We start from the raw sequence: 23,293 nt of genomic DNA on the forward strand, positions 1-23,293 counted from the left end.
GAGTTCCTAAGTTACCTTTCCAAGCCAAGAGTATAAAATTCTACTCTAAAATCCAACCAATCATTTCATCAAACACTTGGAGGGTACAAAAGAAAAGCATAGTAAATTGATAACAAGAGTAGAATCTAACAACAATTATTGAAAAGAATTAATAACAACAATCAAAAGAAACACATCTATTATGAATTACCTTGAATTAAATTGGAAGAAAGTAGAAGAAACAAAAGTAGATCTACAACAAAAACACAAGAACAACATAAAGGAAATTACAACAAAAGAATAGAAGAAGATGAATGTAGCAACAAAAAGTTGAGAGATAGAAGTAGAAGAAGGTGAATTAAAATCTAGATCTAAGAACTAAGCCTAATCCTAATCCTAATCCTAGAGAGAAGTGAGAGCTTCTCTCTCTAGAAACTACTTCTAGAACTAAACTATGACTAATGGTAACTAACTTCTAAAGTATGAGAGTATGTTCATTCCCCCTTCAATCCTTGGCTTAAATAGCATCAGAAATGAGTTGGATTGGGCCCCACAAGGCTTTAGAATTCGCTGGCCACGTTTTGCTTTAAGTGAACCAGGTGGCAGCAACGACGCGTGCGCGTACTATGCGCGTGCGCGCCACCATACATGTAGCAACTATGGAAAATCTTATATCGTTTCGAAGCCCCGGATGTTAGCTTTCTAACCCAGCTGGAACCGCATCATTTGGACCTCTGTAGCTCAAGTTATGGTCGTTTAAGTGCAAAGAGGTCGGCTTGACAGCTTTCCGGTTCTTTCATTTCTTCATGAGTTCTCCAACTTTTTATGCTTTCTTTCTTCATTCCCTTGATCCAATCTTTGCCTCCTAAATCTGCAATCACTTAACAAACATATCAAGGCATCTAATGGAATCAAGGAGAATTAGATTTAGCTATTTTAAGTCCTAAAAAGTATGTTTTCACTCTTAAGCACAATTAAGGGAGAAGTTATAAAACCATGCTATTTCATTGAATAAATGTAGGTAAAAGGTCATAAAATCCCTTAAATCAAGTACAAGATAAACCCTACAAATGGAATTTATCAGATATCTATAGTATATTATCACAATTTTGGTGGGGTTAACGTAGTTCAGAAAAAAAGATGGTCTAGATCAGTTGGCACCATATGACGAGACCAAAAAAATAAGGAAATTCGGGATTTCAGGACTTAAAGACTCAGAATATGGCACTGTTAGGCAAACAATTTTGGCTTATTACTACTAAGTCTACTATATTGCTAGCTCTCATACTGAAAGGGAGATACTATAGATATTCAAACACATTACAAGCTGTAAAAGGTTACCAACCGTCTTGGAGATGGCAGAATTTATTAGAGGGGGAGAAAGGTGGTGAAAACATATTTGTGTTGGAACATTAGCTCAGGAGAGAATATTCACATATGGCACGACCCTTGACTACCTTCTTATCCCTTTCAATTAAACATTAACAGCAGTCCAATCACAGGAATCAATATGGTAAAGGATTTACTTACCGAGAATCGAAGATGAAACCAGGATTTGATCACTAAGTTGTTCCCTTCAGAAGTCAGGAACCGTATTCTCTCCTTTAGCATTAATGCGGATGACAGACACAAAATCTAATAGATCAGGAATAAGCGGAAGTAGTACGATTCAGCATCTGGCTATCTTGTTGCTTACAATTTTTTTCATGACCCAGTGGAGCAAATTCCAGCTATAATGAGGAACCTTGTAATTTGGAAAGCCATTTAGAGGTTAAAAATTTCATCGAAAATACAGATATTTTTATGAAAAGCTTGCCACAAAAAATTACCTGTGTTGAAACTTATTCACCAATGATTTCAAACAATTTTTTCACTGTGTTCAAGATGTGGAACGGAGCAGGAATCAATTGTGCACTGTTTGCGACACTGTGGTCCATCAAACGAAGTCTAGAGCTCTTTTTCCATTGTAACGGCGATTACCCAATAGGATTCTACCAATTTCACAACTTGATGGCTCACGGTAGTGAGATGTAGCCAAGGAAGTAAATCCTCCTTCACACTTATTGCATGTATATGCTGATTCTTATAAAAAGTTTAAAATCTAAAAATTTTTGAAGTCAAGAAGAATATCAATGTCAAGCATAATGGAAATGGTCTCTAGATTGCAACGAGAAATTTTTCAAATTTAATTCTTTTGTCTTTTAGTGCTATCTGAACTTCTTTCTTTTGTTCCTCTTTAGACAATATATCTCTTTACTTTCTAAAAAAATACAATTCATCTATCTTCGATAAAAAAAAAAAAAAATCAATTCGTTCAACACATTACTCATTGATTTCAATAATTGGATTATTAGTAGACTATTTATTTTATATTTTATTTTAATACATATATAAATTAAATTAATGGGTAATTCATACGTATAAAATAAAACTAACTCAAAAGTACATCAATATTCTAAACTAAATTTAGTTTCATGCATGTTTCATTTACAATTTTATGTAAAAATTTAAATCAAGTTAATTCGATTTATCATGTATATATATTATACTAATAGTAATTATAAAAATTTAATTAAAAAGACAAAAAATATAAAAATTTAATAAAAAATTTGATAAAATTATAAAAAGCAACAGAATAATTAAACTTCCTTTTAAGATAATGCCACGATTCTATTATAGTACAGGGAAAGTGGCTATGGGAGCATTATTATGGTCTTTTTTGGCCTCCAATATGCACCAGTTGTAGCCTTCCAATATGCAGATGGGTCACTCGTTGGTCTTCCTAGTTTCCACTGTTTGTGGTTGTGATCAACACTTTAATTTTTTTTTTTTTTTTTTTTACACTACACACACTTTCATATTCACACACGCTAAAAAGATTTCTATTTTTCATTCCTTGAATTTGAACTAAGTACAGTTTGATGAGAGGCTTATAAATCTTCTATCTGTGCTAAACTTAGCTGTTGAGTGATCAAGTCTTGGCTGGACGTATATTTTAGACAAATGATTAGCTTTCTCAGTTTTTAACCTTTTATCAGTATTATCCCGAGTTAAATTTGGATTTGGTAAATTTGTTCCAAATTATATTCCGACTAAAATGTATATTTATACTAAAATTAGTAATAAAATATTATAATTTAGCACTTCAATTATATTTTTATATTATATAATATTTTTTATTTAAATAATCTATTTTAATATAAATATTATATAATATTTGTTAAATTTAATTTGTAAAACTATATACACTAATTATTATATGTCAAATCAATTTGTTTAATCCAATTTATTTAAAACTAATTTAGAGTCAAATTTTAAATTATTAAAATAAACTTAGATGAGTCTTTTTTTTGTCGAATGACAACTTCTAATTTTAGATATCACTACACAGTACACACTGATACTCACCTACATAATATTAAAGGATTCCTTTTTTTAACTTGGTACATATACCAAAATTTGAACTTGAATACAGTGTATTAAGAGGCACATAATTTACCATCTGAACTAAGTGTCAGCGGTCCAAATGAGTCTATTTGAAAAGCTCTTCTTGTTTTTCTTTTTAGGTCATGTCTTTGGCAAGCTCTTGACTACTTTTTTACCAGTATTCATTTTGGGCTTTGTTTATCCTTCATTTTCAAGGTGGACCCAGTTTTGATTGGCCTTCTGGAGTATTTGGCTCGTCATCTAAGAGATTATGGGTGTGTTTGGTAAATTCGTTGGAAATAAAAAAGCACGCTTAAATTTTTTGAAAGTTTTAATTTTTTGTTTGGCAAATTTTTTTTTATGAATGCAGAAATGATTTTGTACGTTTACAAGAAACAATTATTTTAAGCTACTGTGTTTTCCTAACAGGCTTTTAGCCATGAATACTAACCATTTGTTTATCTTTTACTAACTTTATTTTTTATATATGTTATTGTATTATTTATAGAATTTTTGTTATTTTTATTTATATGAGCTATATATTTTTATTATTTATTTTTTTATTTTTTCAACTATTTATTTGATATTATACACTTTTATAATTGTGATTTTTGTGTATTATGTTTGTTATTATCTTTTTATAATATGATTTATTAATTCTATTAGGTAAAGTAAACTAAATAAAAAATTAACTGTAAATAATAATAATAATAATAGTAAAAAATTATAGCATACTAAAAAAACTAAAAATATACTATATAAAAAGATCATAAGAACTTTTAGATTTATTTCAATTATTATAAAGTAAATATTTAATTTTTTATTATTTTTATTACTCTTTTTTATAATTATAATTCTCGTATACTATGTTTTAGTGTAATTTTTTATAATATAAATTATGATCTATTAAAAAATTAATTAAATAAAAAATTAATTATAAATAATAATAAAATCATAAACGTTTGATTCCAAATTAATATTAAGAATAAAATTATTAAGAGTACTAGAATAAAAGAACGATATAAAAAATTACTAAAGTAACATTCTTATGTTAATACTTAAAAAATATAACATATTTGATTAAATATTCTTTTATATATATATATATATATCTAAAATTTATATCTTTTTTATTTAAAAATATATTTTTATCTATTTTTATATGTTATTTTTATTTTAGTAAGTAAATATTAATTTTATTATAAAATTAATTAATAAGATCTATTTAAATATCTAAATTAAAATAATAGGATAATATAAAAAATTATTTAAGTTAAGGTCTATTTTAGTAATTTTTTATCTAAAAGTGTTTAAATGGTATAAGCCAAATAATATTTATTTTACTATAATCAATTTTGACACAAAAATTACTAAATATAAATTACTTTAATACAAACTTATTTCTTATCAAAATTAAGTTTACAAAATCAATTTTATATAAACTTTACAAACTGTAATTCAAATACACATTACATTATTTTATTAGGTTAAAATTCTCTTAGGGTGCAGTGGAGGTTTGTCCCATACGAAGAATTTGTAAGCTTCTCATTAATAGGATGGTAATGAGTAGAGCGGGATTAGGGGTGGCAATGCAATAGGTTGGGTAGAATACAGGTGGATCTAGAAATTTTATAAGACGGGTCAAATTAAATATAAAATAAATTAAAATATAATATAATAAAAAAATAACAAAATATCATTTATAATATATAGATTAAAATTAATAATTATATTATATAAAAATTAACATTTAACTATATATTTTAGAATTTTGGTATTTTTAAATTTATTCTGCAATATTATATATAACTAAAATTATTAATTTATCATCTAAAATAAATTTTGAAGTATTTTTTTTTAACATATACAAACATATAATCTGCTAATAATTCATCTTTTATTTTATTTTAAAGTCTTATTTTAATAATTTTTATTATTTAAAAAGTTTATTCAATTAGTACTATTGTTATAGAAAGAGTCAAAATAAGAAATTTTTTAAATTTTTTGCCATGCATAATCTCTCCATACTCAATTAAGAGGTTTGGAGTTGGAGTCTCCTATCTTTGGTAAAAAAATTTTTTTTTTTAAAATAATAAAAATAAAACTGACTTTTATATATAACATAAAAATAAATAAATTAAACTGAACTAATTAATAAAATTTCAAATATAAAACACAAAATATAATCTTAAATTGTTCACGAATCACAATTTTTTGGTGTCTAAACAAGGAAAGAAACAAAGCAAAAACTATCCTAAATCCGAGCGGATGATTCGTTGAAGATCAACACAAGGCTCAGACCAAATAACATGATTAGAGTTATTCTTGGCACTATATTTAGCCATCCAATCCGCAGCTCTATTTGCTTCTCGGGACACCCATTCAACGTGAACAAGCCAAGGACGAGATAAAAGCTCCTGAATCTTGTGAACCAAATCTGTTACTTCAGATGAATACCCACTTGTAAGCTCATGCATGATGGGCAGAATGTCAAGGCAATCCGTTTCACATATAATATCCCTCAAACCGCAATCCCAAGCTAAAACCAGCCCCCTCCAAGCAGCAAATAATTCACATCTGATTATAGACCAAGGGGGAATGCTTCCAGAGCAGCCCGAGATCCAATCTCCCTTAGAATCTCTAATAATACACCCAAATCCAGCTAAATTTGAATCCATATACAAGCTTGCATCACAATTAACTTTAAAACTATTACCTACCGGTGGTTCCCAACACAGGCAATTTCGGAGAGACCTAAAGGCATTGCTTCGATTCCTGTAAACCTGTAAGTCCTTGGCGGTAATTCTGGCCAAGGCAACAACCTTGTGGTCTGTCCAAGGGTTGTCAGTATTGAATATGTCATTGCACCTATGTCTCCATACCCACCAAAGTCCTGCACCAAAGGACGCCTCATTGTTAGCCAAGGCCTTCCGAAACCACTCTTCAAGAGCAGTACCAGTCGTCGAGTCCAGGATACTAGGATCCAACATATACCAAATTGCCTTTGATCGTTCACAGTCTCTAAGGCAATGCTCCATAGTCTCCTGCGCCTTGTTACATCTCTTACACATATCTGAAGAAGCTAAATGCCGCTTGAATCGAAAGGTCTCAGTTGGTAGAGCATCATGTAAGCCAAGCCACATAGTAAATTTGAACTTCTCTGGAATGTTTGTGTTCCACAACCAGTTCCAATTACTATTGGCATTCCAATTTAATGCTTTCTTTAATAACCATCTGTAACCCTCCCTTGCACTATACTTTTTTGATGCTGCAGGCCACCACTCCCACTGTGGCTCCAACTCAGTCGAACTAGGATATCTCAGACCACAAATAAACTGCTTAATCTCATGCGGAATAGGCGTGGTAAGACTATCAACCTCCCAAGACACCCCTTTCCACAAGTCAGCCACCATGAAATCTGATTCAGAAATATGTACATAAGGAACAAGGTTGCAAAGTTTACCAAAAGGAGTCCACTCATCATACCAAACTGATTTGTGGACATCTCCAATATTCCAATGAAGCCCTTCCTTGAGATGCTCATAGGCACTAACAATGTTCTTCCAGGTAGCCGATGAAGAATTTCTACTGTTTCCGTTCATACCAGATTGATTCCTGAGATATTTATGCTTCAAAACCTGCACCCATAACTTCTCACTATTGTTTAGACAATCCCATACCAACTTTCCCAAAAGCGCCATGTTAGCACAGGAAGTATCCCTAATACCCAATCCTCCTGCCTTTTTAGGAGTTATGGCGACCTCCCACCTGACCAGAGGCAGCCCTTTTCCAGTCGCTTGGCCTTTCCACAAGAACTGTCTCATTAAGGAATCAATTTTATTACATGCATACTTCGGGAGAAGAGAAATTTGCATTTCATAAACTGGGATAGAGGTCATAACCGATTTAACAAGACAAAGCCTCCCTGCCTTATTTAGTAGGCGTCCTTTCCAACTGGAGAGCTTTCTCGAAATTTTTTCAATAACCTCCTGAGCCGTCTTCCTGGAAGCTCTGGCATGACCGATGTTAATTCCCAGATATTTACCCAAATCATTGCAGAAACGGATGTTAGAGACCCCTGAGAGAACCTCTTTTCTCCTCTCCGACACCCTCTTGGAACACTGGGCCTTTGACTTATGAAGATTTACCTTTAAACCTGACGCTCTAGAAAACAAGTCCAAACAATGCATGACCTCTATTACTTGAGCTTTTGATGCCTGACAGAAAAGCAAAAGATCATCTGCAAACATCAAATGAGAGAGTCGTGGTCCGTTCCTAGAAACCGCAACTGGGTTCCACAAACCTTGGGAAACTCTATGAGAGATAAAGCAAGCAAGCATTTCCATACAGAGTACAAATAGATAAGGAGACATAGGATCTCCTTGCCTCAACCCTCTCTTTGGATTGAAATTTTGGAGCCTGTTCCCATTCCACAAAACTGCCAATGAAGAGGAAGTCACACAATTCAATATAAGATTAATGGTAGCCTTTGGAAACCCAAACCGGACCAAAGTAGCTTCCAAAAAACGCCAGTCTACCCTGTCATAAGCTTTTTCCAAATCAATCTTGAATGCCATGGTCCCTTTTCGAGACTTGGTGTTCCTCATGAAGTGCATAATCTCCTGAGCAATGATAATATTCTCTGTGGTTCCTCTTCCTGGAATGAACCCTCCTTGCAAAGGACCAATGATCTCCGACAGGAAAGGTCTGAACCTGTTAACTAGAACCTTTGTGACAATTTTATAAATTACATTACATAAGCTAATAGGCCGAAACTCCCGTAAGGAAGAGGGAACTTCCACTTTAGGAATTAGAACAATTAGAGTATCGAAAATAGCCGCATTCATTGGCTCACCCTCAAAAGCTCGCTTGACCAGTCCACACACATCGTTGCTAAGAGAGTCCCAGAACTCTTTGTAGAAAATTGCTTGAAATCCATCTGGCCCTGGGGCTTTAAACGAACTCATGGTCATCACAGCTCTTTTAACCTCTTCAGACGTCACCGGTTCCACTAACTTTTGACAAGCCTCAGTACTAAGAGACGGACAAGGAAAAGGCCCCATGGCGTCCAGGTCAATATCCTCCCTTGTAGAAAAGAGCTTTTGAAAGAAAGAATTTGCCGCCATTTCTAGAGTCGTAGTCTCCGTGGCCCAAGACCCATCCTCCAAAAATAACCCATGGATTTTGTTCCTCTTTCTCCTGATAACTGTCTGCAGATGAAAAAATTTTGTATTTCTGTCTCCACATCTCACCCATTGTTCTCTAGATTTTTGATACCACAACAGCTCTTCTTGAAGAAGGACAGCATTCAGTTCCTGATGCAAAACTTGCTCTTTTATCCTAAGCTGTTGATCCTCCCGACTCTCTAGAGTAATCTGGACGTCATTCAAAAGCCTCTCCAACTCCCTTTTCTTAACAAAAATATTACCAAAAACCTTTTTATTGAAGCTAGTTGCCTCTTTTTGAACCTCCAACAAACATTTGACTACATCCGGAGCTCCTCTATTCCAAGCTGTATCAACAACATTCCTAAAAAGAGGATGAGTCATCCACGCAGCCTGGAATCTGAACGGACGATGGCCCTTGGTAGCCCTCTTTGCCATCTTGCACCTAGTGAATAATGGGCAATGATCAGAGTGAAGGCGCGCCAGCACCTCAGTATAAGCCTCCGGAAACATTAGTCGCCAGTCCTGGTTGATGACTGCTCTATCAAGCTTCTTAGCCACCTGCACCCCACCTTTCACCTTCCTGTACCAAGTGAATCTTCTCCCAATAGCCCCCATATCAAACAGCCCACAATCCTCTAATATTTCCGCAAATTGTTCTGCTCTGGCAAGTCTAAACTGCCCCCCTCTAACTTCACTCTGCCACAGAACATCATTAAAGTCCCCTAACACAATCCAAGGTCCGTGGATCATATTAGCAATCCTTGTCAAGTCACCCCACAGTTCTTTACGCCGATGTATATGCGGATTAGCATACACCGCACTGCAGTAACTAGATGTATTGCCCATAGTGATTTCAAAACTGATACATTGATCAACTACATCCAATACTCTCACAGAAATATTTGAATTTGAACATAAAACCCAGATACCCCCACTATGACCATTAGCCTCAACAATACCAACACCCTGGTAACCTAGATTATTCCAAAAAGATTTCATCCTCTCGAAAGCAATATGGGTTTCAAACAGAATGAAAAAAGTAGGGTGAAATTTATTCACTAACTCCTTACTATGAACCCGGGCCAATTTATTAGAGGCACCTCTAATATTCCAAAATAGAAAGCTTAAATCTAAATAATCCATAAAACAATTTGTATTGTAAAATGACCAACCTCAGCTGAAGTCCCTAACGAGATGATGAAGATCCACCATTATATCCCCCTGAGACTTGCTTGTCCTTGTCCAGTTGTTGCCCAGTTTGTCTGTGTCCCTCCACTAACAACCCTTCCAATTCACCGATTTGCTGCTTGCTGGTGTCGCCAAGGCAGTCCGGAGTCGACGGCGAATTCTGCAAAGAAGAAGGGCGCAACCTCTTGTGTCCGTTTTTGATAATGGCAGTGAAAGTCGGCACCGCAACGGAGATAGCTTTGCCCTTCACCCCTTGCTGTTTGGAAGATGCCATGCGTGCCTTAGATCCGCTAACCGACCCGGTCTTCACCCCTGATTCGACTCCTCTCATACGTAGCCCAAAGTCACGGTTCTGGTCAAATTTCTGATTTGAGCGCACCGGCACTTTGTCCTTAGAGGTTTGTTGGACTTTATTTGATTGGCTCAATTTTCCTCTCCTTTTACCGCTGACTTTGGTCCAGCCAGCCTCATTTTCCAAATGCTGGGACCCCACTTCCTTCCTATGCAACGTATCATCTAATTCCTCCCCAATTTCTGCAACTATCACTGACTCTTTGGGATTGCATCCAAATTCAAAAATTTTCTCTTTTGAGGCTTCCTGTGGCTGCACCACTCGGGCCGCCGTCTCGGTCACTGATGTTTCCTTTCGATCCATCCTTTCTGACTCTATTGAGGTCATTCTGCAGTCAGTTGCTGGATGTCCGAAACAATTGCACTTGTCACAAATAAGGTGTAAGCATTCATACTCTACCTTATATTCAAACTCATCGACAATCACACTCCGGACCACCGGCAAACCAAGATTAATTTGCACGCAAGCCCGAGCAAATTTTCCCCTCTCTGCCAACTTAGTAGCCAGATCCACCTTGACTGGTCTCCCCACAGCAGAAGCAATTCTCATCATGGCTTTATCATGATAGTACCATATGCTCAAACCAGAGATTCGAATCCAAACCATAGTCTCCCCGAAGGTATCCTCACAAGGTTTAAAATCCGGTGTCCATGGCTTGACCGCAATATAGTGACCGAAGATCATCCATGGCCCCCCTAGTAAAACCTTCTCTCGATCGTCCATGCGATCAAATTTAACGAGGAAGTACCCAAAACCCACATCCAAGATTTCATATCCACCGGTGATCCTCCATACCCCTTTCAGTTTGTGAAACATTGCCGTGTAACTAAGGTTTTTTCCAAGAACCTTAATCACAATTGCTTCCTTGTATGGTTCAGAAAGGATGTTCCTAGCCTCTTCGGAGAAGCAAACTCTTGGAGGCATAGGATCTCCTTGTTTTCCAGTGACCACTGCCATGGAATCCTCATCTAGAGCTTCAGCCCGGTTTATCCCTGTGGCTACCGTAGAACCAATAACCTTGTCACGGAACGAAATCTTGGAAGTTACCCTAGGACTAAGGTCGCCCTTACTTGATCCCTCCTTTACACCTGATGCAAACCCTCCCACACTCTCCCCCTTATATCTTTCGATGGCATGGCCATCTTCTTCACCGTGTTTCACCCTCAAACGCTCTCTCCCGCTCTCTCCTTCGCTCATTCTCTCTGAGTACAGAGTACGTACTCTTGCTCTGCTAGGGTTTTTTATCTCACGAATCACAATTAGATACAGTATATAAAAATGAGCAAACTTTACATATAAATAACATACAGATATAAATATACGAGACAGGTAAAATAGTCATTATCCACACCTAAATTATACTAAGATTCAAATTTCATAAGTAGAATATAGAATTAATTTATAGTGAATATGTGTAGTGTAAAACGGGTTATTTTTTAAATTTCTTTGAAATTGAAATTAATTTGTTTTGTAATCAAACTCCTTGTTTGAAATTAAGAGGAAAGACACCGGTAAACAATATTAGTTGATAGAAACTGATTGTTAGTTAGTAAAATCAAGAATTAGTTCGGATTTTTTATTTGCAAGTTATTGGGTCTGTAACATGCATCAGTAGCATGCACTCTGCATTCCCTGTCATGTATAAATAGCATATTGTAACTCTCATTGAAACTAAGCTTCATTCAATATATTCTAGTATTTTCACTTCATATCATTCTTTCTTAGTCTCGTTTAGAAATAGATAACAACGAGGGAATTGAATTTATTTGTAAAAGCTCATGGATTTACATCATAACTAAACTTAAATTCCTCTATTCTTAAAAAAGATTTTGTTGAAATTGAAATAATTTGATGTTAAGCATTCTGGTCAATTGGTCTGGTCAACTATACTCAAATTTCTCCATTTTTAAAGGAATTAGTTAAAATTGAAATGACTTCATGTCACGCCACCCTAACCCCTTGGACAGTTGTGCCGGCTAACATGTAGCTTTTAATGATATTAACAGTTTGTGTTGTAAATAAAGACTAAAAATATAAAGTTAGACATTATATTTATTTTTAAATAAAATTAATTCTTATTTTATGTCATTAACTCCAAACACAATAATTTGTTTTCAATTCAACTCATTTCAAATAAAATAAAATCAATATTTATTTCAAACACATTGTTAGTTTCCATTTTTGGAATAATTTCACAAGATAAGCAACACAATGAGTTCTGCCAACACCCAACATGACCAGCTTATGTGAATTTGATCAAAGTTGATCGAATCTCTTGCAAGTTCAGTCCTAATAGGGAACCGAACTAGATTGATAATAAATGGACCATTTTCTGTCAAATTGATAAATTCTGATCAAGTACATTAACATAATATTAGGGTTGAGAGATTCTTAACTTGTGGATAATAAGATTAAGGTTGATGAGTTGTCAACTTGCACATTTGTTTTATGCTATCTTAGAGTAGTTACTCTTAGAGTTATCTTTCTATTTAGTGCTTTAGTGCATTGTTTATAAAAAGAAATTAGAAAGCTAGAAGAAATTAAAATATATTTGTATATTTATTATTATGTATATGATATAATAAAAGGTACCATTTATTTACGTGTTAACCAAATAAAAAAGAAATTAGAAGGATAATTCTCTATAAATTCAAATTTAAATACTAATCTAATTAATATTTAGATATTATTTTAATATTTTTTAAATTCAACTAGAGTTAATATGACTATCTTGAATTTCAATACTAAAGTACAAAAATTTATCAACATATAAATAAAATTGTGAGAATTTTGCATCCAAACGGAATTGTTAAAAATTCAAAATAAGCGATACTACATAAATTTAGAAAGTAGACAAAACTGAAAAAATTTGAAAACAAATAAAACGGCTGAAAATTCGAAATGCAGATAAAATTACAGAAACTTGTGGTACATATTGAACTGCAAAAATCTCTAACAAGTAAAATTGCTCAAACTTGAGATGCAAATGGAATTGCGTAAACTTAGACTTGGTGACATGATGATAAAACATGTAAGGGGACAAAGGTTTTTTTTGGGAGTTGAACTACTTGAGTGGTGTATCAAGGTGTGAGTAGAAATGGCAATGACTAGGATATGGTTTGGACTCTATCTTAATTCTATTCGTCGATCGAAAACTTTCTTAAAATTTAACCCTAACCTTACTCGCATCCTAAAGTTCTCAATCCTATCATGTCCGACTCTATCCACAAAAAAATCAATTTTTTTCAAACAAATATAAAATTCAATCATTCCATATTTCATACATACTAATAAAATAGAAAATAAAAAACAAAGTTTAAATTAAAATTAAAAATAATAAAATTTTAACGAAATCTAACATAAAATTACAAATAGCATGATCATTAAGTTCTTAATAAAATTAAAATAATATAAACAAAGATAAATATTTTGTCACTCTTTTTCTAACTTTTATTTCTTCCAACATTACTTTTTAAATAACAAACATACTAAATTAGTAATTTAAATAATTAGTTAAATGGTTACTTTGATGTTAAAAAAAAAAGAAAAAAAAAATTATGGGTTTAATACCCACTTTCTTTAATTCATATTAAATTTTTAAATATATATCATATAATATATTAGAGGTGCGAATAAAAAAAGATAAAGTATATCCTAAATCTGCACTCTAACTTATTCGCAATAAATCAAATAAACAGGATAAATAATTCTATCTAATCAGATTGAGTTAGATTAAATTTTCGCAAATAAAATATATATTGTCGGCCCTAAGTGTGAAGTGCATAACAACACCATTTGGGCAACAAAAAACTGGTGATCAAACAAAAGCTATAAAAAAAAATGGGGTGTTATATACATGAACAAAATTTGCCCTCAATAGAGAATTTGGGCAACAATCTCATACTATTGGATGCTATAGTTTTGATAACACGTTAAAAATGATATATGTATATTTATTTACCATGTGTATCTACTATGTACATGATATGATAAAAGTGTTAACTTATTTATAGGCCTTAAACAATGCCAAAAAAAAAAGATAACCGTTTAATATTTAAATTTAAATATAAATACTAATTTAATAATACTTTAATACTATTCCAACAAAAATAAAAAAATTAAATATAAGAAATTAATTTTTAACAAATTTATATTAGTAAATTCTTTATATAAAATTACATTTTTAATCCTTATCTTTATTAGAATTTAAATTTATAATTAAAAATTTAAAATTTAGAATTTAAAATTTAAGATTTATAATTTAACTTAAAAAATTAGCTAATATTAAAAAAAATTAATTTCTTAGTTGATCTCGATATAAAGATAAAAATAATAATAAACTAAAGCAGCGGTGAAAAGATTTTCAAAGCGACAGACGCCAACTCATCCTTATCAATAATACTCCAATAACCCTTTTAGGCTTTTAGCTTATGAAGTCATGAGCTTCTATTTTGAGTTTGTCCATCAATCATGTAACAAAACTCCTCTTTATTTTTCACTTTAAATGGACTTGCTAGCCATGTGAGGCAAATTCACTGCAATACTCCTATTCAATTTTGTTTATATCATTCAACAAAAAAAGTAGGGCCCAAACAAAAAAATAGTAGGGCCCACACAAAATCATACAAAGCTATATCACTATTAACGGCTGTCTATAATAATCGTTATTGGGGGCGAATGATTATATTGGTCATTTAAAGGGCTGGAAAATATTATTAGAAAATTTCGTGCATGTCTTTACTTTGATTTGATTTTGATGTCCCTATTTCTAGGTACATACAATAAGTTTTATAATTAATCATAATCATTCACCATAATGTATCTATGATATGAAAATTTATTCAAAAGATATATAGCTAGGATAATATAGTCCTATGTTTTTTAACTTTTTTTTTTTTGGATCAATATGTTTTTTAACTTAGTGATACATAGTAATAGTATGATTTTTGGAAGGTATGATTTTTGGTGGGCATTGATAACATTTGGCGAAAAGCCCAAATGTGTCCACTTGCTTGATGAAATTTGTCATGCTGGCCCACCCTCCAAACCCAAAGCCCAGTACAAAAACCCATACTACCACAAATGCGTTGACTATGTACATGACTGTCCAATTAGGGATGAACCATGGCAATTTCTCTGCAGCATTCTGTTCAAAAAAGACCAAAATATCATCAATTAAAAATTAAAAAAAAATTATAAAAGAAAGATCCTTGAAAAATTAGTAAGCTTGTTTTGTAATTGTTGATACTTGATAGTCAGAAGTAGTGCAAATGTAGTAGCTAACTTGCTGGCATGAATGCCTGTTTGGACTTAGGATGGGATAGTAATCTAGTATAGTGATGTGACTACTATGTAGGGTCACTTTAAGGAGTTAGGTTTAGACATGATCCAACCCATTGTTAAAAGTGTTATTTTACTTGGGGAATATTTACCGCTGTTTCTCTTATTTTAGCCATTAATCTCAATTATATATATATAATATGACAGAAATTAATGGTTAAAACAACTAGAACACTTAATTATGTGATACACTTGAAATTTTTCTATTCTTCCACTTGAGTCGATTCACTCTCCCATCATAAGATAAGGTATCTGACTTAATTGATGTAGGTTCAATACCCAATCAAACGAAATCTATATCAGATTTCTTAAAAGAGTGATTAGCGAACCTAGCTTATGGTTAGGGTTAGGGTCACTACTGGTATTAAAGATTATAGCATATAACTATCTAAATGACAAAGAAAAGACACCAACCATATCTTGTCTCAATAATTTTTCCAAATTCGGATATGATAGAAAATAGAAATAGTGGGATTGGGACTTATACCGTCTTGGAGATAGAAAGTCAGTTGCAGGTTAAAAATAGTGAAGCTGGAATGATATCCTCGAAACACATACACACCGCACCACCAAAAGAGTATTAAGAATACATTTATATGCTGGTCAACCAATTGGAAGTCATGGATTCCCAACGTACTCCTCTTTTTATTTATTTATTTGTTATTGTTATTATCTTAGTCCTCTCTATAGCTAGCTTTTTTGCTTTAAAGATTAATGTGGGTAATCACATCAAACAAACACAACCTAAATTTATTATATTGTCAAAGAAATTTTCTTTTTGGGCAATACTAAAAGATTAAATTTTACTAATTTGAGTAATTTCTCTTGAAGTTAAGTCATATTACACATGATATCTTTTCAAGGGATGGAGTAATATTTTATGAAGTATAAAAGTGCTAAAATAATTTTGTATAATTTCTCATATAAAAATGTTGTAAGGAGTCAGAGGTCAAATAAGCCCTTTGAGGGACATAAGTGAAGTTAGTTCCTTGGAGGATTTAATTTATTAAAATGTGGGAGCAAAGTGAACATTAAGTGGTAGACACAAAAAGGTAAGGATTTGTGTTTTACCTGTCTAGAGGAGGCAGACTTGAAAGTGAGCATATGGGCAGAGGCAGGAATGATGTAGACAGTGAAACTGACCAAGAGAGCACCCACAGCTGAGTTTATAGGCCCAAAGAATGGGAAGATTATTGCCAGAAACCATATTGGTATTACCACTGGTAACCTTGCTAATGCCCTCAAACATATGCTCTTTGTGTCATGCATCCCTATCACTTTTTCCCACACAAAATACAATGGCGTACAGGCAAATCCAAATGTGATGAACTGTCTCAATTATGCATAGGTTAGTAAATACCCCGATTATAACATTAAGTTACAAGCATATGTGTTATATTATTTATACTTCATATTTTGTTACTAAAGCCCTTGCCTTGCTAGGCCTCATTAGTTCCCTTTTTTTTTTTTGAGCATTTTAAATGGCTCTTTCTTGTAGAACTTTTCGTAAAGAAGGAAACTAAAAACAGTAAAAATACAATTTTATTGTTTTCATTGTTATATTTTTATTCTTTATAAAATCTTGAAAATAGGCTTATTTTAGATTTCATTTGATTTGTGTTTTTATTTTTATTTCTGTTTTTAGAATTTTTGCGAGGATAAAACTAAAAATAGGAAACAGAAATACGGTTTTTTTCTTCTTTATAGAATTGTGAAAATATAAAACATTAAAAATCAAAGTAATATATATTTTAAAACCAAATAGGTCTAGTTTTTATTTTATTTTCCATTTTTCGGGTTTTTTTTGAAGAAAAACTTAAAAACTAATTTTATTATATCATTTTCTTTTCAAAATTCGAAAATAAAAAAGACTAAAAAAATATAAACCAAACACGTCTGATTTTTTTTTTTTTTTTTGGGGGGTCATTTGGTCATGTTCTTTTTTACACTAAGTTCATATTAACGTTACATTAGCCATTTGTAAACCAATCAAAAAACTAAATAATTGGTTTAAAAAAATTACTAAAACACTATTAATATTTTCAGAATGACAATTATTTTTAACCAGAAAGAGAAATCCATTTAGAATTTGTGATTCGTCAAGCAAGCTAGGTAGCTCAAGGGAAATGAATTAAATGTGGACCTGGTGAATGAGCATTAGGATGACTCCGGCGTCGCGCCAACCGTTCCGGGGGAGGAGGGAGAAGGCGTTGGAGTGGTCCAGGAGTTGATCACCAAAGGCCCAGTAAACGGCAGTGGCAGATGGTAGGGTTAGGGTGAACACATAAAGAGTTGCATAAAGATAGATATATTTGAACTTCTGTGGCTTCCACATTGCATGCATGATTTCCCTGCCAATAATAGTCATAGTCATCATCATATCTTAGTATTTCACTACAACTTTAATCTTAAAAAGGTGAAATTGTTTGGTCAAAAATCAATGAGCTGTACTTGAAAAAAGAATCGAAAAAATTCTTAGTTACATCAAGAAATTGTGCAATCATAAAAAATTTCCACGCGCATAATGAGAGACAGTAAAAATGTCACAAAATTTTCTTCATTTTATAGGTTTAAGTAGGTGCAACTGAGACATTGTGGGGTCAGGGCTTCACTTTAAAATTTCAATAAAGATTCAATTTTTTGTTTGTCATGGTTGTGACAGATTATTATATATAACACTAAGCCAAAGACATGGAGACATACTAATTGTAATGCAATGCGGTTCAAAAGTGCCAGATATACAGTTTGTCTTATTTACGAAAGTGCCATTGGAAATGCAAGCAAAAAAGGCCGCAATTGAAGAAAGAGTCTGTGGCTCTGTGAAATGAAATTATCCAACGCCACTAATGATGTGTGAATTGGACTATATATTTAAGTACATAAAGAACAATGTGATTATTATTTTGTCTAACTTAATGAGCAAAATAATAAGGAAACGTCTCAGTGGAATATCAAAAATAAAAAGGGGACTTACACGGTGACGGCGTGGCCGCCGAAAGTGTAGAGAATGTTTGTGGCGCCTGTGAAATACAATACCATTTTGGATGGGCCCGAATGGGTCACATTTTCTACCTGCATCATTAAATTTATTTATTTTATCTTTTTTTTTTTTAATGGAGGCTTTATGAGATCTAGCGAAACCATTTGAAAATATTTAGAAAGCAAATCTCTGTTTAGCCAGTGGACTCAATAGTCAATTGGGCTATATTTTATTATTTTATTATTTTCGTCCAACAAAACTAATCTTTTAGATATTTTATATAAATATTATATGCTTGTTTAAGTGTCACTAAATTAAAAAAATAATTTTTTTATTTTTTAATATGTTTGGCAGATTTTTAATAATAAAAATAAAAATATTAAAAAAAATATCTTTTTTGAGAAAATATAATTTATTTTTTTTAAAAGATTTTTTCTTTAAAAAAATAAAGATATTTTTCATATAATAAATAAACAACAAAAATATTTTTATCTTATATTATCCAAATATGATTAATAAATAAAAAAATCTTTTTACATAAGATATTCAAACATAAAATTACTTTTATTTTATAAATTTTTTTAAAAAAAATCATTAAAAAAATCCTTTTTTAAAATATCGCCCAAACATACCCTACGTATTTCATACATTAATTAAAAGATTACTTGGATGGGGTTGCTTAATTACCTGGCCATGAACAATGGAAGCAATGGTGAGATACCAAGCAGTGTAGGTGGTCATGCCAAGGCCAAGGAAGGACCAAATCCTGTAGTTATGGAATGATGGTATGAACACTGTGGTAGCACAGCAAGCTCCGAAAATGTAGGTCCAAGTCCTCTTGTCCAATTTATCATTTATATAGTATATATTGCTGCAACAATAATAAATTAATAATACATAAATGAATAAATAAAATCCCAATAGCAAATAATAAACACACTCCTTCAATAATCAAAGTGAATGAATGGGAGACCTTGCACAAGCTATAAGCTGAATCACAGATCCAAAGAGAAGAAAAGTGCAGTTGAAGGCCAATCCAATTGCTTTCCAAGATGGTCCTAATAAACCTTCCAGCACTTCAAACCACTGCAAACAAAATTTTAACCAAAACAAATCAAACTTGTTTCATATTTCATATATGAGATTAATTTCATAGTGCTATCATATATATTTTACCTTTCACAGTGAAAATTGCTCTTTTATAATGGAAAAGATAAAAATAATAATTTAGGTGCACATAAAAAAATTAATTAACCATCAAATCAAACATCAGATTGAAATATATGTTAAAATACAAAAGTACAATTTGAAAATGACTTATGCTAATTTGGTAGCTGATTTTGACGTGGAAGGATATTTGCTCTTCCGTCTTCACCCAATTCTAAATTCCCACAAAGTGGTTAGAAGTTAGAAGTTAGAACATAGTTACCTGAATGACATGGTTTTTGAAGCTAACATTCTCTTTCTCCTTGCGGCTTCTGTACTCGATGTAGAGAATGCTAATCAAGTAAGCGGTCCAGCTTCCAAGAAATCCATAGAACACTTGGAATATGATCCCTGAAACCATTCCCAGTTGCGAGAATGAGTATGGAAGCGTTAACAGAACCTGTGCGACCTGCAAAAACCGCCGCGAAACGAAAGAATTGGAATCACATTACACAAATGAGGAGAGAGAGTTTTTATTTATGATCACTGAATTCATGCCTGATTTGAGGAACAGCTGAACCATGCATCATAGGCAGAGCCACCGTGCCAGAGAGCGGATTTCAAGCTTAACTTTGAATTGATCTCTTTGTCTCCGTCTCCGACATCACCGCTCTCCGCTGCCGCCATTATGGCTTCTTCCGCTTGCTTCTTCGATTCCATTTTCTTCTAAGATCTGAAAAGTGACAACATGCACACAATGAAACAGAGTCTCTTTATGTTTGTTTTATTGTTTTTTTGTAATAAATGAAACAGAATGTGGAACAGAACAGAACGTTGATAGAAGATAAGTACCAAATTGTGAGGGGGGAAAATCTAAAGTGCAAAATTAATATTTATGATTTATGAAAACTCAAGCGAGAGAGGAAGAAGACAGTGCGAAACTCGTTTTTCAGAAGAAGAAGAAGAAAGCAATAATAATAATAATGAAGAAGGTGTAAAGTAGAAACAGCGGCAGCATATAAAGCAGTTTTTGCGGCTTGGTTTAGTCACTGAGTCACGTTAAGTTTCTTCATAATTGAATATTACAATGTCTTTTTTCATTTCAAAGTTCAAAGTTCAAACCTGTCTCTGTTTCCTTCTGCCACAATTGGAAGAGTCTTAAATAGAACCCTTATTTTCTGCTTCTTTTGAGAGAGGTGTGTTAAATGCGGGGTGTTATGTGCAGAGAAGCTGGCATTTTCAATGGGCATATATTCATGGTAACAACTAAACCCAGCAAGCAAGAAAGAAAAACACCACTACTGTTACCCTGCAGGTTTGTTTTGTTGGTTGGTTGCTACTTGCTAATTAATTAATAATGGAAAAAAAAAGGGGGGAGGGGTTTGATTTCGGGTTGAAGTTAGAGATTCGAGGTCTGACAAAACGTACATGGTAACGCTAACACCTGAGAGAGAGAGAGAGAGAGAGAGAGAGAAGAGAAGGAGAGTGTATGAAGAATGAATAAATGAATGTAGCCTATATATCTACGAAGAAGAGGGAGAAAAAGAAAGAAATAGACTAACCTTATTTGCAATTCAGGTTTATCGTATTTGACTCACTCCCTCACTATAAATATTTTTGATAAAAGAAAGTATCAAAAAAACATGATAAGAAATTAATGTATTCAATGAATGGTTAGATTTTTTATTTACATAAATATTAAAAAATTATTTTTTTTAAAATACGCATAAATTTAAAGTTGGGTCAAAATGGGTAACAGGGTAGGTACAAGTGAAAGTGGTCGAACTGAATCGCATTTTAGTTTTGACGAATCTGATCTATATAGTAAATAAATAGTAAACCTCTATCTGTTATCTTTTATAGATTTTTTTTTGGATTAGAATGACTTATTTAAAATTCAACAAGTCTATAAATTTATTTAAAAAACTTATTTCATAAATTTTAATGCAAAACAATAAACTTAAAAATTTTAAATTAATATTAAATACATTCTAAAATATATAATTTTATATATATATATAGAAAGAGAATCACATATCATATCTATATTTATAATTTATAAATTTTTTTATTAAACAATATTAACTAATTTTAACTATTGATTCATTTTAATTTTTTTTGTTTTTAATATAAATAAATTGTTGAAATTCTAAACTAGAATAATTTATTGTTACAAAAGAATATTTTGATGAGTGGACACAATAAGCTTGTAGGATTCATTTTAAGGCCAATGACGTGATCTTTTTTACTAATAAGCTTTACAAAATAAATACAATTTTAGCTTATTTAATAAAATATGCCGAGTCGAATCGAGTTTAAAATGAGTCAAGTCACATGCTATTTAGAATAATCATCTGAATATTAGAGATGATAAACATTTTTTTAAAAGCTTAAATTGATTTTGGAGTTCATTAAGGATCAAACTCTTAACCTTTTAGATCTAGAGCTTCAATACCATGTCATCCTAAAAGCTTCAGTTGATGAGAAAAGATAACACTAATAGTTATATCTTTAATACTCTCTAAACTTCCATTGTACACATTGTACAAATATTCTATTGACTCCTCATCCTTTTCCTTAATATATATATATATATATATATATATATATATATATATATATATATATATATATATATATATATATATATATATATATATATATTTCATCAAATAATTTATTTCTATTTAATTTATGTTAATTTTAGTTATAAATTTACTTATTTTTTCTTTTCATAATTATATAATATCTATTAATATTATTTTTTTAATAAATACTTGTAGTATATAATAGTATAATAGATATAAACTAATTAATAAATTATTAAAATTTAAAAATAATAGTTATTTTAATATAAAAATAAAATAAAAATATTTATAATAGAGTAAAACTAACAAAATACTTATTGTTACTGTTCCATATTATTTTAGAATAATTATGTATTCTTAAAATATTAGTAAAAATATATATTTTAAATTTTTTATTATTTTTTTATTTTTTATTTATATAGGATCGGGTCAATCGGTTCAATCAATGACTCACCGATTGAACTAATGACCCAGTGACCCAATAACTTAACCGATATGATTATCGATTCGGTTCTGACAACTACTATTATAATAATAATAATAATAATAATAATAATAATAATAATAATAATAATAATAATAATAATTTACTACTATAAATAATGATAACACTGAAAATAATAACAATAACGTTAAAATAATATTGTAATAACAATAATAATCATATTAACAATATTAATAATTCCGTTAATAATAATAATAACATAAACAACAATAATAATATATAATAACAAGAATTATTATTATTATTATTATTATTATTATTATTATTATTATTATTAAATGTCCAAAGTTATTCTCATTTTTCGAGGATTAGAACTAATATTATTATTATTAGAAATGTTAGAGGCCATCAAAATTTATTATTTTTAGCCATTGATCATTTAACTATTAATTCAATTTTTTTAGTTTAATTTTTTTAGTCTAGTAATCTAATAATATACTTTAGTTAAGTTTATGTACTTTTTTTAATTATCAGCTCCTATGATTTTATCAAATCTTTAGTTAAGTTTCTGTACTGTTTTTTAATTAAGTCTTTATATCGTATTAGATTTTGCAACTAAATCCTTACCGTAGTAAAAATATTAAAATTAATAGAATATTCTATTAAATTATATAGAATGTT

The 23,293-nt window shown here is 31.5% G+C and overlaps 1 protein-coding gene across 2 annotated transcripts; it reads right to left on the reverse strand.

Annotated features, from left to right (window-relative positions):
- Window positions 1-14,801: 14,801 nt before the first annotated feature.
- Window positions 14,802-21,072, reverse strand: LOC112715415 (auxin transporter-like protein 1). 2 transcript variants are annotated; one of them, XM_025767182.3, is made up of 9 exons: window positions 20,702-21,072; window positions 20,138-20,312; window positions 19,863-20,048; window positions 19,407-19,519; window positions 19,121-19,304; window positions 18,428-18,525; window positions 17,597-17,804; window positions 16,525-16,782; window positions 14,802-15,259 (listed from the first exon to the last, which is right to left on the reverse strand). In XM_025767182.3, the coding sequence occupies exons 2-9, from the start codon at window positions 20,297-20,299 to the stop codon at window positions 15,032-15,034; spliced, it is 1,437 nt and encodes a 478-aa protein (XP_025622967.1). In that variant the 5' UTR covers window positions 20,300-20,312; window positions 20,702-21,072; the 3' UTR covers window positions 14,802-15,031. The 2 variants fall into 2 exon arrangements, with proteins under 2 accessions (XP_025622967.1, XP_025622968.1); XM_025767183.3 differs by lacking the exon at window positions 20,702-21,072 and adding an exon at window positions 20,432-20,557.
- Between the last annotated feature and the right edge of the window lie 2,221 nt (window positions 21,073-23,293).

This window comes from Arachis hypogaea, chromosome 10 (assembly GCF_003086295.3).
Source record: "Arachis hypogaea cultivar Tifrunner chromosome 10, arahy.Tifrunner.gnm2.J5K5, whole genome shotgun sequence".
NCBI classification, from domain to species: domain Eukaryota; kingdom Viridiplantae; phylum Streptophyta; class Magnoliopsida; order Fabales; family Fabaceae; genus Arachis; species Arachis hypogaea.

Bases quoted from the DNA above. Each gene is read 5' to 3' on its own strand.
- LOC112715415 (XM_025767182.3), bottom strand. From the start codon at position 20,299: ATGGAATCGAAGAAGCAAGCGGAAGAAGCCATAATGGCGGCAGCGGAG. The intron at 20,049-20,137 runs GCATGAATTCAG...CGGTTTTTGCAG, and splicing joins TCAGCTGTTCCTCAAATCAG to GTCGCACAGGTTCTGTTAAC. The intron at 16,783-17,596 runs GTCCACATTTAA...TAATTGAGACAG, and splicing joins TCCTAATGCTCATTCACCAG to TTCATCACATTTGGATTTGC.